Source organism: Apus apus, chromosome 1 (genome assembly GCF_020740795.1).
Source record: "Apus apus isolate bApuApu2 chromosome 1, bApuApu2.pri.cur, whole genome shotgun sequence".
Lineage (NCBI taxonomy): Eukaryota > Metazoa > Chordata > Aves > Apodiformes > Apodidae > Apus > Apus apus.
In genome coordinates, this window is record NC_067282.1 from 189,419,374 (window position 1) to 189,433,243 (window position 13,870).

Here is a 13,870-nt window from a genome sequence, read left to right on the forward strand (position 1 = left end):
TACTATTTTAGTGCATATATTCTGAGTTGACAAAATTAGATTACTTTTACTTTCTTGCAAAATTCAAAATGTTTAGCTTAAATGACACAGATCTGAAAAACAGGTATTAGACAGATATTACGTGGTGCCTATTGCAAAACAAAGTCTATAAAATCTAGTTCAGCTAAGTTCTTTGTAAGCTGAGAAGTCTAAAGTTTCTACTTTATAATGTGCCAGCATTAGAGCTTACAGTGTTTTAATATGCTAAATATCCAATACAGATGTTTGGACTCTTATGTAATCAATGGTAGATGATATCAATTCCTCCCTCACATTAATATAAGGTGTTTGGTTACATATTTACTATTTCTTGTAGATCTTTCTAATCTTCATAAATTTATATGCCAACAAATGCAGTCATGTGCACACAAAACCACCATTCTTAGTGTGTAACTGGCTGTATTTAGCACAAAATCGTGCTGGCACTTATAGCTTCTCCACACACAAAAAACTCTCACTCAGTGAAGTGGCCTAAGTATCAAGTTTTAAATGGCTGTTTTACAAATATGAAGATAATTTCAGGAACCATTAAGTCAGCATACGTTGCTACAGTACTGACTTGAAAATTAATAAATAAGCCAGCTTTCACCACCTCTGTGAGACCATTTTACTTTGAGACTTAAGCAAACATTCCCCACACTTGATGACAACCTTGCAGATTTCTCCAATGGGAAAATCTTTTTTCCCCTGTTCTTCATAGATTTATTCTTTCTCAACAACCTAAAGTAGTTCAAAGCCATAATATTAATCAGTTATCTCCACTACTTACAGACAAGAAAAACCAATTTACCTGAATGCCATCAAGTAACTTGCTCATGCACCAGTAACTGTCAGCTTCAATGTTCTGCAGCACTTCTTCAGGTAGATTGGAAACATCAAAATTTTCCACTTCTTCTTCTTCTGTTTTAGAAAAGACAGAGAAAGACAAGTCAATGAAGTGCACAGAATAAATAAAGCAAGGATGAGGAAAATAATTGGAAAAAAAAAAAGACAGCGACCACTTATCTAGAAAATAACTAGTCAGAAACTTCAACACACATTTACTTTAACAGGGACTTAAATGAGTAATTTATTGCTCAACTGTGTCATCTAATGGCTTTAAATGTTAATGAATACTTAATTTCTTGCAGACTGTGAAAATCTCAAATCATGCCTGGTTAACCAGAATTAATATATAATAAATTATTTCATTCTAAACATTCCACACCTGAAAGAAGACCATCAGAAGCACTTTGAGAGCCCTCAAAGTCTGCATGAACTATCTCTGCAAAACACCTCTGTGCTTGCATCGTACACAGCAAAATATATTGCTAGTCTTGACAGTGGAAAAAGTCCCAAAAAAATAGTTTTTAGAAAAACAGGGAAATTTATTTAGAAAGTTGACTACAGCTTTTCAAGGTGAATTTGTTTTTCAGGTAAGCATTTGAAATGAGAAGGAAATCAGACTACAGGAAAAAGATGATTCCCACTCCCCACCCCAAACACCTCCCCTGATATTCAATACACGCAAAGCAGCAAAGCCCAATGATGTTTAACTCAGAAACCAAATCTTTCTGTTGCCACAACACAACTGTGTTAGAAGAAATTCATATTTCACTACAAACTTAAATTTTACCACTTAAGCTACAGTGTTCTATTTTTAAAACATGGCATCTAAATGAATAAATTTTTAAAAGAACAGAGAACATACTGCCATGGCAGCTAACTCCCAAAGCTGCCATACAGCCCCAGAAGAGAATTTAACATGAGCTGGGAACACTCTAAGTTAATGCTGTATCTTCCCTCTTGCAGCAGCTCACAGAATCTTACTGTAACAAGATGAGAATCAAAGAAGCATCTTTCCCAGCCCTGGTGTCTTTCACAGAGGAGGCGGCACAGAGGAGAGAGGTGTTTGATTCTACTTCAACAGGACACGATATACCAAAGGAACTTCCTCCATTACAATTGCAAGGTAGCATAGAACAAACAGTAAGAGAAAACCAAGAATACATGGAATCTTAAAGCTCCTCTATTATCTGTCTCCTAGCTTTACAGTATGTCATTACAGAAGCCTAAGTACATCTTTAGGTTGTCACATTTGATTACACTACCTTAAAGCTCTTATTTGTCAGCTGGTAATAACCATGAACGTTACACGTTATAAAATAATTTTAACATAACAGTGATTTTACTACTACTAGTAAACACTGGTAGCAAGGTGCTATTGTTTGCACTGTTGTCTATATGTGAGTGTGCATCTTGCAAGGGATAATTTGTTTTGGATTGTAAAATAATAATAGCTGTACGACAAGGAGATTAGGTCATGCTAATAGATTATTAGTTAAGATACTGGGAAACATGGTAAGTAAACTTACTGGCTGTTAAAGGAATGCCACCTTGCCCTGGAGTACAGTTTTAAAAACTCAGTTTCTAAAAGATCAAACATGTATCAAATGTATTTTAAACACCCTATATAATAAGCTCAGATATAAGACTGCCTTGCAAAACAAGAAAGAAAGAGTGAATAGCAGATTGTAAAAACAGATTTTTTTAAAAAACAGATCCTTTTGAGAGCAAGAAAAAGCTCCTGTAACAAACTCAGCAGCATGTTCCTCCCAGCAAAAAGGAGGACAGACCCCCCAGAAATCAGTGTCATACTCCTCTCTCAGCAATGCACAGCAAATTCTCACAATGCTCCATGGAAAATGCAGGTAACCTAGGCAGTAACTGGGAGATAAAACTCCCCTCCAGCATATTTCTGTTAGGTTCCCATCTCTTTCTCTATTAGACTCCCCTCATTAAAGACAGCTTCTAGAGCAAACCTGGATTCATTTCACTTATTCAATCTAACCCCTTCAGAAAAAGTACGTTAAAAGAAAAGCTTAGCATAAAGCAAAAGTTTTTTGACAATAAAGATGGTTGAATACAATGGAGATAAGAAAGAATTAAAGGCAAACAGATCAAGACTAAGAAAAAAAGCCAAAACTTCTAGCAGTGAAGAAACCTAACTTAGATTAGACAAGTAGCTAAATTCACGTACATTTAGCGAAATTTACTCAAATCAAAATGCCAGTTCCACAGCTCAAAAAAAATGACAACAGAACGGTCCATCAAAAGTCCAGAAAAAAAAGTAATTGATAATATCAACATGTCCTTACTAAAATCACTAACAAAAAAATTACTAAGAGTACTCACAAAACTCAGCCAATGACTGAAAGCTATTAGACTTAATATGGAAAAAGGAAACTGAAGATAACAAGTTTCATATGAATCTGTGAAAAAAAAAAAAAATCAATATTAAGTATCTAGATCCAACCCAATGTATCTTGAGATTTTAAAACAAACAAGAAAACCCCACAATTTTCAGCAGAGAAGCCCTTTTTAGCAGTTCAGAAATCAAGAATGAATATTCCCACTAATTTAGAAGAGAAAGACTTTTCCAGACAGAAAAGAAGATGTATATCTTCTACAGCAGGAAAATTTTTTTTTGTATATCCTATACACATAAACTCTTAAAAATGTCCCACATTTATAAGGTTTATGTTTACCATATATTCATAAACTAATGCCCCAATGGAAAAAAAGTCTAGTTAATATTTCTAATTTTTGTTTTAATATTTTAAATAGTGAAAAAGGGAGTAACCCATTCTCTGTCTCAGTGTCTACAGAAAAAAAAATAAATGAACCAGTTATTCATACAACACAAACACATATTGAACTTAATTCCTCTTGAAAGCAGCAGTCCACACGCCTTGCTTCACTTAAGACATGCTGAAAGAATGAGAGCATGACGACTTTGCTAGTGCATTTCTTTGCAAATTTCCTGCTTCTGAACACCTTTTCTTTTCATGATATGCTATCGCAAAAAGGAAGTTATCAACCGTAGCACAACACAATAATTCTTCTACAGGTGGGCATGAAAAGCTAACAAATGAGACTTTATCTTCTCTATCTTTCTTATCTTACCCTTTCACACTATATTCTCATACCAAGATTTAAACCAACAAAAAGCTGAAAATACACCTAACCATCAAAGGTGGGTGTCTCCACCTCCCTTCACAGCCAACATAGCAAAACAAGTAGCAATGCAGTATTAAACATCTTGTTTCTAAGGTAGAAACCTAAAATAAATTTTAAAAATCACATCCAAAGAAAATTCTTTTTCTCAATACTAGCTCCAACCTGAATTCAAAAGGACTGTCTCAGAATGCAGACATCTAAACCGTGGAAGTCTAAACCTAGCAGAAATTAAACTTTAAATGCCCATCAAAAGACTTCTCGTTCTGTGACTGAACTACCTGCAACAAGCAAAAAAGACAGACTGTGAAAAAACAACAGCAGTTTGCGAAACAAGGCTGAAGCAACTCAGAAAGCAAAGACATCCCAGTATTACTGTTTTGGAAAAATGCAGATTCTAATTGTTCTAGTAAGGAAGGACTATTTTTTATTTCTTTTTCTCCCAGAAAAGAAGCAACTTCCAATGGTTTCAACTACTTTTCATCACAGGTATTGTCACCTAGCTCAAAAATGATGTTAGATCCTTCTGAAAAGAACACAGGTGTGACAAACTTGCCACTCTGAGTAGCACTCTTCTTACTCTAGAGAAAATAACCCCAAACAAACACACAAAAATTAAAAATATTAGAGATAGAAAAACAACTATCGTCAAGTTCTTTCTACTCTAGTTTGACTGATTGTATAAATCCAAATATGTGGATAGCATTTCAGCACTTTCACTTCAAGATTCTGTCACTTAATGTCACAGAGCTGCAAGCTCACCCATTACAGAAATAAATCTAGGACTTCTATGAAGCACTCATACAGCTTTTTTGTTCTCTCTCTCCCTTTGGGAGACATCTGAGAACATTGTGGCATATAGTGACTGTTCTCTAACATTTTTAAGCCTCTTAAATGCAAAATAAACACTCAGGATTTTTTATATGTTCTTTAAATACAGAAGCTACTTCCAGTCCAATTTTCATTCTCGTGCTTCTCATGAATCACTAAGTCATCTCTTCTAATGTCAGATAATCAAGTTGCGAAACACAAAAAAACCCAAATTAAATGTGCAAGACAACTCAATTGTTTCAGTTACACACTACACAATATATACCCTAATGTAAAACAACTGTCTCAAACTTTAGCTTAAAACTCTGCAACCACAGATTTCAAAGAATAAATCTAATTACTTAAAGATATATTAGATCAGCAAAGAAGTTTATTTCTGTATCTGCTATATTAGCTGGCATTTTTTTATTTAAATGTGGTGTACGCTGAACACAGGGCTACACTGTGGAAGCCATCAAGACAGTAAATCTAATAAAGAAGACACAACATCACAAGAGCCACCAAACAAGCAAGAGTTCAAGTAGTGCACAGTGGTTTCTGTTGCTTTATTTTACGATTACTTGTTGCACTTTATTGAGGAACTTCAAAACTGAATGTGAATGTCTGAATGACCCTTTTCCACATAGCTGAAATAAATTTTTAAAAAGCCACCCATTTTCAAGGCAAGCTCCAACTAAAGGAACATTTGATTGGGAGAACAACATGCAAAATAATAGCTGACATTTTTAACACTAATTTTTCTATTTTTGAAGGCACAGTGCAAAAAGATTCTTTTTCCGTGCAGTTTTAAGAAGTAATCAAACTGTGTATTACTCCTTTTTTGTTGTTGTTCTTTATTTGCATAAATAAACAAACACACTAGATATGTTGAGAAAAGAAAGAGGAAAGGATTTCAGGAAAAGCAAAAGAAGAAGCAAGAATAACCATCTCAAAAGTACATGAAATTATTTCAATTTAAGACTTGTGCTTGAAAACAAAATTACAAGTTCTGGTTTTAGATAACTTAAATTTATTTTCAATGAAGGAAATCTAAATGGGCAGTAATAAAAAGACTGGATAAGAATATGGGGGAAAGGCAGCAGGCCAACATGGACATGTATCAGTATCTGGGGAAAAAGAAATCACTGCATAGAATTTCCTGATTACAAAGTCTCACAGCACTGTTTCTCATTTTCTTCAGTTTCCTGGGGAGATATTCATACGACACCTACATTATTGTGGAAGATAGTAAAAGAGTTGCCTGAAGGAAACTGCTGCAGCATGGAGTCAATGACATGCTGATCTGAGTATGTGCACTGCTGTAAGCATGGTATTAGCTCTTCTTTGGTGATTTCCAGTGTATGCTTCTGAAACATCCCACAGTGCAAAAAGGATGAGTAAGTTTTTCTAAACAGCTGTAACTGGATCTGCTCCCAAAGGCACATATAAAATGAAAAATAAATCAAATTACTACTTACAACTACTTAGAGATTTCTTTTTGCAATGACAGCAGAAAATAAACATGCTAAAAAAATAACTGCTTGCCTCTATCTAAAATTAGCTTTAATACGAGATGAAGCCTAGTCAATGATTTTGGTGGAAGCTATTCAAAATGTTAAAATCAAATTAATGTCCAACCTGTCTTTTAGATGTATTTCATTTCTTCTAGAAAAATGCTTGAACCTTTTCAGTACAGATAATGAGCAAAAACATCTGCCATTAGAGACAGATGGAATCATACAATACAAATTTTTGCATTAAAGAACTTGGAAAACTTGAATTTCAGAGATAATTTTACTTATGAAAAAAACATGTTCTGAAAGAGAACAAACATTCAAAATATATGACATTTTAAAATGGGTTAATGATGCTGCTACAGCAGCCCTCTCAATACATCCAAACAGCCACTTGTGTCCAACTGTGTTCCAATGCAACCAACAAAAAGCCAACCTGCATTCAGAAGTTCTCTAGACCTGTTACTTATACCAACACTCAGTCTTTATAAAGTGGGAAATAAATTAATGTATCCTGATAGTTTTCATTACACTAAGCTAGTTCATACAAGAAAATCTCTATTAAATAAAGCATACATTCTTCCAAATGAAACAGATATTTAACTGGCTTAATCATGTTCTAATTTTAGATTTTAATCTTGAAATTATGTCTCACCATTCAGAATCAGGCAAAACTGATTAATTCACTGGAGTAGGATGTAGTGGATGAGATGGATGCTAGTACAAGAAAGATCCAGTGGTGGAGCCCAAAACAGACTGTAGGATCATCAGTTATGATTGTTCTTTACGTATACCCAATATACAAAATAATGCATTTAAACATTAGAAAAGTTTATTACCTGAACATCTTAAAATTGTTTTTAGCACTTATTTGTGTAAATTTATTTCTCATGTAATTTTTAAAAAGTACTACCATATACTTCAAGTTCAAATTATGTAACTCTTGCAGAGGTGCAAGGAAATCATTCTAGCTGTGCATGCACAAGTACTTGTCTCTAGTTTGTTGTCATTTAGATTACGTATGTTCAGATAGACATAACGTAAAAGTTACCAGCTAAGTACACAAACTACAAAACTATAAGCATATGAATGCATACAGAGGTGCATAGTAAAATTCCCACATCTAGAAAATCTTAAATATGTGCTTCAAACTCAGTTTTCAAAAAGCCTTATGAAACAGCTATTTAGTCACTTACTGCACTAAGGTAATGTTTTTCTAAGGAGAGTAGGACATAATAGAGCATTTAAATGTAAATTATTTCAGTAACAATTACCTAATTATGTACATAACCACATCAATATCTCTCATTGAAAAAATACTAATTACATATTTATCTGATAGAATGTGCTTTAGAGCTGTTAATCACCAAAGTAAAAACTTTCCTTTTTTTGTGATAATGCAGTCACAAAGCTAAAATTAAAAAAAAAAAAAATTAATTCAATCGTCTCATCAGTCTAGGTTTAGGTAAACACAACCATATTGCATTTCAAATATTGCCCTATTATCAGTCAAGCTCTCACATACCCAATGCATTCTTGACTCCAGCACGACCAGAAAGCAACCTTCCAGTACCTGAAGGTGGCCTAGAGAAAAGCTGGGGAGGGACTTTTTGCAAGACCTTTTAGTGAGAGGACAAGGGGTAATGGACTAAAACTGGAAGAGGTGAGATTTAGGTTAGACATGAGGAAGAAATTCTTTACTGTGAGGGTCATGAGACACTGGAACAGGTTGCCCTCAGAAGCTGTGGGTGCCCCACCCCTAGAACTGTTCATGGCCAGGTTGGATGGGGCCCTGAGGAACCTGATCTAGTGGGAGATGTCCCTGCCAGTGCAGCAGGGTTGGATATAGATGATCTTTAAGGTTCTCTCCAATCCAAACCATTTTATGATTCAATAATTCCATTGCTTGTCTGCCTACACTAGCTTTCAGTTGATCTGCCACAATTTCCTTAAGATATAAAAGGAAGAAACATAAATATCTTTACATATCAATATAAGAATGTTTTAAACATTAATCATTTTATTTTATTATTAATTCTCTAAAGAATTTTACAGCACCTGGGGAATGTTATAGTTTCCTTTGACCTGGAGAACAATGTAAATCACCATCTCCAAAAAACATTCCGTTTGGTTACTTTGATCTAATTTTTATGCTCATAAAAATTAATATATGACCTTGCAAATACTCTCAATTTCTTCTATCACAAAAGAGCAAATACTCCATATACTTAATATCTAATTCCAGATTATGTATAACAGTAATTAGTAAATAATTGAGACACTTCCTTTAGTGGGCCCACATACTTGCCATTAAGATTTTCTGCTCAAGTCTTTTTTTAGGCTAGATTTTGATGGCAATCTTCCCACCTGCCCCCCAGTTAAGTAGTCTACATCTTACCCTTAATTCCTCTTCATAACTCACCGTGCATATCTATACAGAAGTTGGCCTGTTTTTAAGAATGATGTTATTTGAAAAATACCAAAATTTTCAGCTTATGTTACAAATTAAACAAAAGACATGGGCTCCTCATAGACTGCAGACCAAGATTACCACTCAACAATTCAGATATCAGAAAACTGAAAAATATCCTCATTACTTCAACAACGCTACCACCAAAACAGGGTACAAAAGAGAACTAAGTAACTCAGATATCACCAGCAGGTCTTTAACTGACAGAACTTGCATAATGCCAAATAAAAGACTGGCAACCACTTACACAGGTGAGAAATCTGCTGAGTAAACACTGTTTACATTTAAAAAAAAAAGCTATAAGTCACTTTCTTGAGTATGACCTTATTGTGAAACAGAAGCCTAAAAGCTTATGACAGCTCTTCTTAAAGGTGTATTTTTACAACAATGAAGAACACAACATTCAGCACAAATTCTTCTCAGAGTAATCACTTCAATAGGTTTGCTGCTGTCAACCCAGTCTACTACCAGGGAAAAGTGGTGCATGTGATACCAAATTACGGGACTAGTAATTAGCATCCAATATGCATGATGAGCACAGGATGCTGATGAGCATGTTTTTAGAATGCCTGATAAGGAAGTTTCCTGAGAAATCCAAAAGGTGCTTGGAGAATAGGAAATGAAAGATTAAAGGTTGAACATGTGTCCCAAACCACATTTTTTAATTATCTAGTTTGTGTTTATCATTTAATGCTTTTAAGCATCAAGCCTGCATATGCCCACACACACAAACACGCAGAGCACAAAACAGGAAGAATGAGACAAGGGTAAATCATAACATGGTCAAAGAAGTTTAAGCCAACCCTCAGGAACACAGGTCTTGCCTGTTTTAAGGTACGGGATTGATTACAGGGCTATTTTAGAGACAGTAACTCTAACACCATGTTTTAAAATGGAACAGCCTTTCAAAAAGAATCCACAAGTGAATGCAGATTTTAAAAGGAATTATTTATTGGATAGGAAAAAAAAAACCACAACTGTAGTAAAGGCCAAGGCATATTTAAAAGATTTTAAAAAGCAGTCTGTATCTGCATATACAAGGTTGAATTTTCCAAGTGCTGAAAATTAATACTTATCTGAAACTATAAAAAAGAAATTATCTGATATCCAACTATTCACACTTTTTAGCACAAATTGCATGTACCAAGTTTAACAAAGCTTGTTTAAGAAGAATGAACTCTGACTGCACAGGCAACACTACTACCTGTTTGGCTTAATTGTTGAGTTTATTCCTTAGCTACCTTAATCTGCTGTGATTAACAATTTCCCATTGAAATGGCTACATATGCATCTGTAGCACAAAAAGCCACAAAGCTTGCTTTATTAATTAGTTTCAATAATATTTTTAAATTCTGTACAGATTTATTATTAAAATAAAGAAATAATCATACCAAATAATAAAACATCTAGGTCAAAACCTGCTCCATCAATTAAAAAAAAATAGCATTATTTTATTTTCCTTATCTTACTCTAAGAAAGGTATTGTCTTTAAATTGCAGTTACACTGTAATAAACTTTTACCTTATAATTAAAAATAGAATAAGCAAACCAGTTCAGAAATGTCTTTGATCAAAAACAATTCATAAGTAATTTTATTATTGTTTTTTATCAAAATTGATGTTTTATAAAAGCATGAAATAGTTTGTTTCTATAAAATAAGGCAGGTAAAACATGTAGAAGAAAGTATGTTTTGCAAAAAACTTTTTTTCCTTTACTGATTATTATGCTTAAGTACTTAGTTTTTCACTTCTGCTTTATTATTTTTTTTCCCCACAGCTTAAAGTAGAAATTAAAAATGTTAGATTTCCCAAAGTAAAAACAAGTAAAAGATCCTCATGCTGATGAAGAAGCCCAATTACCTTATTACTATTATTTAAAAAGGTTTGCATTTAAACTACAAGCAAAGCCTATTCAAATTAAAAAGTTTCAGCATACCAACTTCTGACAACTGTATTTGAATTTCTTTGAAATCTAGAACTAAACATACATCTCATCGTAAGCAAGACAAAAAAAGCTGTTTAGAACTATGTTTAAAGCACTGATCCACCTGATTTGAAAACTCTCACTTAGATCTGATCTCTACAGCAGGATTTGAACGCCACCCTCCTGATGTGGGTACAGCACACAAGCATTGCCTAAGTAATTCCTTCTCGTCTAGCTTTTCCTTCCTGCAAGTTACTTCATAATAAGCACACAAAGTTTTGATATTTGGATGCCAAAAGCCATTAAAGTAATTTCCCAAGCTGTTAGAAAGCATGCTTGAAAAGACTGAGACCTGAAAGTATAAGCACCTCTGTGCTGCTTCAGTATAGAAGGATGATCATTAATTTTAACTATATGGAAACCATGGGGGAGAGATAAAACAAATGCACAAGCCAGAACTAAAATATGCAGCTGCCTTTGGAATGCATGTCTCTCCCATAGTTACATTAATTGTAAATAACTTTCTCCTTCTTCACAATTCTATCAATATTCTAACCATACTCTTCCTTCATATGATATGGAAGAATGCAGAAAACTTTTTTTTTGCTTTAAAAAAAATAATAAAAATAAAACCAACCCAGCCCAAAACTCAAACCCTACTTGCAGATGCCATCACTCACAATGAGTAGAACTAAAGAACAAATAGCAGGAAGCTGTAATTTTAAGAAAGTACAATCCATTTATTTTTGTCCTAACAGCAATAAGAAATTTTTGTACTAGAACAAGGTATTATATTAGGAAGAGTAGGAAGACAAAGGTAATTTTACACCTACAGACATGTAAGATTAAAAAAAAAAAAAAGGCAATTGCCATTATTTTTAGCTACTATCTTATGCAAAAAAAGAAAAAGATAAAAAATTTTCATTTAATTCTCTGTTAAACAGGAAAGCTAGTCATGCACAGCAGTATCTTTATGATAAAACAATGAATTAAAATAGTGGCACCTGGAAGTAATTACTACCAGTCATCAGAAATCGTTAAGTCTGATAAATCCTCTGTCTGACATTTATTTTAATCTTTGATTTAGTAGGTGTTTGCTTCTTCAATAGTTGCTTTTACAGCTTTTCTCCATAGCCAATCTTTCTTAATCCTTTGAGACACTTTTTTTAAAGCTTGCCAGCCAAACAGATCAAAAATACAGCAACTGTTGCTTACTATACTTTCAAGGAAAATACTGCAGCATGATAATTAGATATATCACTGCTTTGAAATACTTATTTAGGTAGGTTAAAATGACAGCTTTGGGACTCAGAGCACAACAACTTAGTAGGCAGATGTAACTGAAAAAGGAAGAGCATTTTCTAACAGGACAAGTCTGAACAACTCAATTTTTCTTAAGTACGTAAGAGTTCTTCCCTTTTAGTCAAAGTCCTACAAAAACAATGCTGGCCTTACAAAAAAAAAAAAAAAAAGTAGTTTGGGAGAGGTTTGCTCTTTGGGGTTTTTTTAAGCACATTTTTTCCTTCTCTTCTTCAGAAAGGAAGATTTACTTCTCAATATAACAGTTATTCTGTGAAGGAACATTCATAAGAAATCATTTACACTCTTAAATTTGAAATGAGGACTAATGTAGTCTTGGTACAAATCCAACACTTCCAATTTTGTCTACCTTTTCTATTCCTCTTATTACCTTATTTAATTTGATTCATAATAACAAAGATACGAAGTTTTTTAAACAGGTGAAAGCATCTTTGCTTTTCCACTTTATTTATAAAATTGGATCAAATTGTATCAGATAATCAAATCAGGGAGATTACACTGAAGAACTGTTCCTAGACAAAGATAGCACTTGAGTTTGCTTTAGGACATTACAAAATTAGTTTAAGCACAAAGGAATAAACAAAAAAATATTGTTCCAAGTAAAAGAAACACAACTAATAAATACTTTTCTTATTTATCAAATAGAAACTCATGTAAAAAATTTTAAATCAGACCTGTCATCTTAAACTATATGCTGATAATTTGCCTCACAAGCATGTTGAATATGCAACATTACAGAACTGTAAAACTCTGACAGTATTATCTGAAAATTGTTTGAATACTACCATCTATATAGTACCCACACAGTATCTAGACTGTAAATAGTAACATTATAAAACATTTAATCCTATTAAAAATTAGTAAATTCAGTTAAAATTGATTATTTGAAAATAGAAAGCAAACTGTTTCAAGTTACATGCAAATAGTGACAGAAGGTTCATAAAACTCCAGGAGACAAATACAACTGTGACAGATTTTCTTTCTTCCTTGCCACCCAAACTTGACTTTATACTGGTAACTGTAGTATGAAAGAATAAATGCAACAGTTAATTTAAAAATAAAACTGAAGTATTACTACTTTATTTTGCAACATGTCATGGATTTGGAGTTTTTTTCCTTCTACATGCATAATGACTTAAAACACACTAATGTGTTTCGGTTTCACGAGCTGTACTCTTGACACCCCTGGTGACTCTACTAACAAAAAAATGGCACATAGTTTTACATCAATGTGACAATAGACTCCCTCTTACTTTTTTTTTCTTTGCAAAGGCATCTTTCATATGTACTTTATGCACTGTTTGTTGTGGTTTTTTTCCTATTTGGTATTAGCATTCAAGAATCTACACTTCAGTGAAGCAGATGGCCCTTTCTTTGAAAACAATTTCAAAGCTCAAAAGAAGTCTGAAATTCTAATATATCTTAAAGATTCAGGGGTTTGAGTTATGGTTTTGGTTTGCTTTGCTTTTTTCCCCCCGTGTGTGGGGTTTTTTTGTTGTTGGTTGTTTTGGGCTTTTTTAACTGAAATTCATATGGTATTACAAGCAATTAATACCATTACTCAAAATATTAATCTTATCTCAGATAGAGAACTAAAAATAACAGGCAATTAAACAATTGGATATACTTATGGGGATAATCTTCATGTCTCTTTTTCACTTCTGACTAAAATTGTTAACCACAGCCAGAGAAATCTAACTTTAATTAGGCTCATTCCACCTGAAATCGACAAGAAACTTCTAACAGTATCCACAAAAAATGAAACCAAGGGTACATCCTACATCCTCAACTAACATAT

The 13,870-nt window shown here is 33.5% G+C and overlaps 1 protein-coding gene across 2 annotated transcripts in view; it reads right to left on the reverse strand.

The window, feature by feature from the left end:
• The window catches only part of TBC1D22A (TBC1 domain family member 22A), a 165,267-nt gene that overhangs the window by 106,477 nt on the left and 44,920 nt on the right, over nt 1-13,870 (reverse strand). For both annotated transcript variants that reach the window (XM_051642042.1, XM_051642051.1), the window contains exon 9: nt 830-939. In XM_051642042.1, coding sequence (XP_051498002.1) covers nt 830-939 — 110 coding nt within the window. The remainder of the gene's footprint in view (nt 1-829; nt 940-13,870) is intronic.